The 5,539-nt window shown below is 35.9% G+C and overlaps 1 protein-coding gene across 1 annotated transcript; it reads right to left on the bottom strand.

The window, feature by feature from the left end:
• Positions 1–396: 396 nt before the first annotated feature.
• On the bottom strand, positions 397–4,894 carry LOC121996339 (60S ribosomal protein L9). Its single transcript, XM_042550273.1, has 3 exons — positions 4,486–4,894; positions 811–933; positions 397–700 (listed from the first exon to the last, which is right to left on the bottom strand). The coding sequence occupies exons 1-3, from the start codon at positions 4,846–4,848 to the stop codon at positions 614–616; spliced, it is 573 nt and encodes a 190-aa protein (XP_042406207.1). The 5' UTR covers positions 4,849–4,894; the 3' UTR covers positions 397–613.
• Between the last annotated feature and the right edge of the window lie 645 nt (positions 4,895–5,539).

Below are 5,539 nucleotides of genomic sequence, written 5' to 3'. Positions count from 1 at the left end.
GCCCAACAACTCATGGTATGGGAGAGGACAAATTAATATGATAAACAAAGAACCTTGAATTGAACATTTTCACATAAAAGAACCAGAACTGGGTGTTCATCTGTCCTCAATGTCTTCCAACGCCGAGCCAATTGGCCGTGACACAAGTAATTTCGAGAGACAAAATCCCCTCAACAATTCCAGTAGAAAAAGTGCAAGCATCTTCATAAACTTGTACTAAATAAAAAAAAAAAGACAAGCACTAAACTCCCACTAACACAGTCTCGAGAAAAGATTGAACCATATTAAATCATCCAACCTTATCCTGTATTATAAGAGATTATGTTCATAACTCAAACTCATGATCACACTAACAATTTTACTATTGCATAAACTTGTACTGGCTAAAGCAACAAAAATCACAAAATTGTTGATTCATTAAAACGGAAGCCAAAAAGATGGATAAATGTATTGAAATTAGAAAATAACAACAGAGATACAGGGTTCTCACAAGAAAAAAAAAACAAAAAACAGATTGAACCAAATCCAAGCAAGCTTTATAACATAAGCTTTAAAATACCCAATGCCTCAAATCCAAACTCAACTAGTTTAGTTTTCTCACTACCTAAGACAACTATGCTTCTTCAACAATTGTTCCCTTCTCGCTGACATAGATACCATCCAAGAACTTCCTGATATCCTTGTTCTTTACATGGCATTTCTGTCAGATATGAAAGAAAATCAGCTTGCTGGACAAACAAAGGGCTGGAAAAAAAATTGCATTGCTTCTCAACAAGTACAAGGGGAAAATCGTGTTGAAAATATGCAAACCTGGTTGATCAAGGCAGCAGAGCGAGAAACAAGTTCAACATCATTTCCATCGAGGATAAGTTCATCCTTCACCTTCTCAGACCGAAGAATTTTCACACCTTCAAGCATATCAACTTTTCTGACCTGCAACAACAGACATAATTGTCATCGTAAATATGCCTGTCTCAGATACCTGAGCTATTGACAACGTTACAACATAAAATACAGCATTAAAAGACCATAGGTTCCTTTTTTTAGTTTTTTTTTCAAAATCTCCATGTACTTCCAAAATTGTCAAAATGCCACCAAAATTTTCAATATCTGATGTCCTAGCTATTGATACTATCATGTAACAGAATAATGACATGTGGATTTGAATAATACCATGTTTGCCACATCACAATTTCATCATCTGAAATAGCAATATTGCAGATCGAGGGTAAAATAACAGGTGGATGAAACTATAAGGCCCTTTTGAACAGAGGAAACTGTAGGGGTGCAATGAAATTTCCCCAAAGAATGTAAATTGTGAGGCATCAGCATGGACCAAAATATTGCAGAAACAAAGTTGTATAGTATTTTGTAATTTTTGTATCTCAAAGTTTAGTATAAATAAGAGTTACCTAAAATATGAAACATAGCCTTATTTTCTTTCACAAAATCCTATATGCTTAATTCTACATGGAATCAGAGCAAATCTTAGACATCTCTCCAAACCCTTGTCAGTCACTCTAATCCCTAATCTTCTGTCTTGCCTCAACCATTGAAGGACTGCTAACCCTAGCCTCCTCTTCCTCATCTCTCGCGTCTTGATAATGATGGATGAAAGGTGTGATTGGCGCTGCAAAGATTTGATTAAGGAGAGAACAGCCATGTGACATAAAGGAGGGGATCTTTAGCTAAGGCAAAAGATGATGGCAACAAAATTGCTTGACAATCCTTAACTAGATGAAATAAACTACCTTACCTGGTCGTTATCATGCTTGTTATTTATTCAAACTAGAGGAATACAAGGATCATCAATAATGGAAAAAAAACAAATATTGAGATTGCTAATCTTTGATTAAACAAATAGGTGCCATGGTTGATGAATTCAATGCAACCATAGTTTGTACAAGGTTACTTTCTAGATACAGTTCAGAAGATTTAAGATATAACTGCTCAGACTTACTCCCAATCAGCTAATGATGCCTAGATATATGAGCTAATGAAAAAGATTCATTAAACCAAACAGGCTACCACCACGCGGTCAAGGTGGGGAAAAAATTTAGTGGTTCACGGCCTCAACCTCATATGTCTCAAACTGTTGATAACAGGCTACCAAGAGAAACCAATTCTTCCAGTGAATTGTCCAATGAGAAATTGCAAAATCTCAAGTTCCTTATGGAAAGATTTGAGTATTCTTCCACCATAGTACTTCCTTCTCATCTTGTATATTCGTACACCATGTTCATCTTTTAATACTAATCATGTCCAAAATATTTATGGTATTTTTGCTAATGAGGATTTTAGATTTAGGTACATCTAATCATATGACTAGTGCTCATAAAAGATCTCTCGCCTATACTTCTTGTTTAGGCCACGATAAAGTTTGGGTGTATTTGTTTTGTGCATAATTACACTGAGGGAAACTTGAACTTAAACCCTTGAAATATGCTTTTATTGGGTACTTAGCTAAAAGACTATAAATGGTATCATCTACCCACTAAAAAGTTTTATGTGAGTTTGGATGTTACTTTTCAACAGGCAGAATATTTTTTCCTATGCTATGACTTCTCCAAGAGGAGACTAATGATGTGGAAGAGGTGACTCAACCTATTCTTAAGTTGCCTATATATTGTGGTCGGGGGGAGAATGGAGCATTAAAGCAATAATAAAATTTTGAACAGAGATCAAATTAAAACTGATGTGGCAACACAGAGACTCTCAGCTGGAAAGCCTTAGTCAAAATAGAACTTGAGATCTAGTTGGAAAAAAAGCAAGTAGGATGTAAGTGGGCATTCACAGTGAAGCATAGGGCAAATAATTCTATTAAGAGGTTAAAGATTGGTAGAAAAGGGTTCCAACCAAACCTACACAATTGATTGCTAAGAAACTTTTGCACCCGTTGCCAAAATGAATTTGCTACAAGTTATCTTATCTTGTGCTGCTAATCATAGACGGAATATTTAGCAATTTGATGTCAAAAGTGTTTGCATACATGGCAAGTTAGAAGAAGTTTATATAGAAATCCCAAATCCCACCTTGTTTGTCTTGTTAAAGGTTTAAACAGACAACTCAAAGGGCTTCATTTGACAAATTCAATAAAATGCAATTATCAATTTTGGCTACTAGTAAAACTATGCAAATCAAACTAAATTCATCAAATATCTTGATGGTAAGATTACTGTACTTATTGTACATGTTGATGATATAGTGAAGGCACATGATAATCAAGAAAAGATAACTGGACTGAAAAAACATTTGCCTACAAAGCTACTGAGTTTGAGATTAAAGATTTGGACCAACTAAGATATTTTCTTGAGATAAAAGTTGTTCAATCAAAAAACAGCATATGTTAAGCTGTAAACTTGCAAATACCCCCATTGAAGTCAATCATAGGCAAGTAGAGATGTTGGAAAATTAATTGATATTGAACAGCACCAAAGATTATTTGAGAGACTCATTTTTCTTTCTCATACACAAGCTTGACATTGCCTATACAATAAGTATAGTAAGTAAATTTATGCATCACTCTAGATCTATACATGTTAAGGTTGTTTTTAAAATTCTACTATATCAAAAATTTAATTCTAGAGAGGATTACTCTTTACAAACTGATGTTGATTGGCAGCATCTCCTAATGGTAGATCTACACTTCTACATATTGTGCCTTCATTGGTGAAAATGTGGGGCGAGGTGTGTGTAGAAAATTATTTTATTCCTTTGTGTACAAGATAGGTATGACAAATATCCATACACTATCTTGAGAGGGAGTGTTGATAGGGATACATATGTTTTAGCTATTATTTCCTATTTAGTTGTCTAATAGGAATACTTTTGTAATTTTTTACATCTCAAATTTATTATAAATAAGAGTTAACGAGAATAAGGAGTATACCCTATTTGCTTTCGCATAATTCAAAACACATAATTCTACAATCAGCATTGATGATTTGATAAGATTACCACTGATATGAAATGCCTGAACCATGTTCTCACCCTTCAGGCAGTCTAGAAAACTAAGTCAGTTTAAAAAATGCTAAATCATGTTAAAATTTCCAGATTGAGAAAGCTGAGTTGATATTGCATATACCAATTTTCTTGCTCAGTACTTTAGTGGCAGCTAATGGAAGAATGTAGTAACTTACTGGTGCATGATCTTATATATAACTATAATCCTATAAACCAGTGGAATGTTAAATCTTGCATTCCAAAATGCTAATTTTGAAGACAAACAACAGCAAGTACTGATCTGATAGATGGCGTCATGAACTTATTTCTTCAAGAAATAGCATAACATAGCAATAGGATATATGTCCTTTACCCAAGACAAAAACTTTTGCAAACCTAAGACCCAAACAGTCCAATTTACTAGAAAGCTTCTCATACAGAGTGTAAAATCGCCTTCGATCAACCAAAGTGGAATCAAAAGGTAAAAAGGAAAGCACGAAATAGATAGAAAACAAAAGGCATTATTATTGAGCAAGATCGTACCTTTTTCTCCCCAAGGAAGTTCCTGATCTCTATGGAGTCGTTATTATTAGGGATGGATGCATTGATAGGGAAATGGGCGTAAACAAGACGCATCTTGTACCTATAACCCTTGGTAACACCGGTGATCAAATTTTGTATATGACTGATGGCGGTGCGGATGGCAGCCATGGTCTTGCGGGATCCAAACCACGCTTCCACCTTCAGCTTCTTCCCTCCCTCGAGGAGAGCAAAGTCAAGGTTGAGGTGTTTGAAGTTGCGGGTGAGCTTTCCGCGGGGACCTTCGACCTCAACGATCTTCGCGTTAACCTTCACGGTGATCCCTTCAGGGATGTCCATCGTCTGGGAGGAAAGAATTGTCTTCATCCCCCTATCGTTGACTGCTCTACGGCCGGCCGTATGACAGAAAACCCTAAGGCAATCTATCAATGATTCGTATTTATAGCAGCAGTCAAGGGTCCGTAGGTTGCGGGGGCTTTCCTACGTTGTAATAACCGTTGGATTGCAATCTAAGCCTGTGATTAACGATGGAGAGTGGTGAGAAGGAAATGGAAGAAAATCAAGAAGTCTTCCTTTCCTACTTTCCAAATTTAGAACCACATCATCAAATGGCTCATGCAAAATTAAATGATAATTTATCAAAAGACGTACGTAGAATATGAAAATTATCAAAAAATGACATAGTTAAATGATGTGTAATTTTCATTTTAATCCTCTCGCCAACATCTCCTCTTCAATCATAATTTTCCAGACATCCGAATCACATTTTGAAGCAATTTGATTTAAAAACAAATATGCGATCATTTTTCTCCTTCCCTCTGTCAACTGTTCGTAATTCTCCGATTGCAGCTCCAATTTTATGGTGAAATCGTCCCAGTAGTGAAACCCTACATAATGTCTTCCTGTCTCCCTCAAGCGGCATCAAGCATATAGACCTAAAAATTCAAGTGTTCGTGAGGCTCCGGTGAAGGGTTTTAGGGTTTTCGTCAATAATCTCCTTTCATAATGGCGCAAAGAAGTGGATTGAGTGTATCATCTTCTCCACTTCAATTATCTG

The sequence above is a fragment of the Zingiber officinale genome, chromosome 6A (assembly GCF_018446385.1).
Source record: "Zingiber officinale cultivar Zhangliang chromosome 6A, Zo_v1.1, whole genome shotgun sequence".
Classification (NCBI taxonomy): domain Eukaryota; kingdom Viridiplantae; phylum Streptophyta; class Magnoliopsida; order Zingiberales; family Zingiberaceae; genus Zingiber; species Zingiber officinale.
This window is presented reverse-complemented; position numbering and strand designations above follow the sequence as displayed.

Bases quoted from the DNA above. Each gene is read 5' to 3' on its own strand.
- LOC121996339 (XM_042550273.1), bottom strand. From the start codon at position 4,848: ATGAAGACAATTCTTTCCTCCCAGACGATGGACATCCCTGAAGGGATC. The intron at 934-4,485 runs GTACGATCTTGC...CTGTTGTTGCAG, and splicing joins ACTTCCTTGGGGAGAAAAAG to GTCAGAAAAGTTGATATGCT. The intron at 701-810 runs GTTTGCATATTT...CATATCTGACAG, and splicing joins CTGCTGCCTTGATCAACCAG to AAATGCCATGTAAAGAACAA.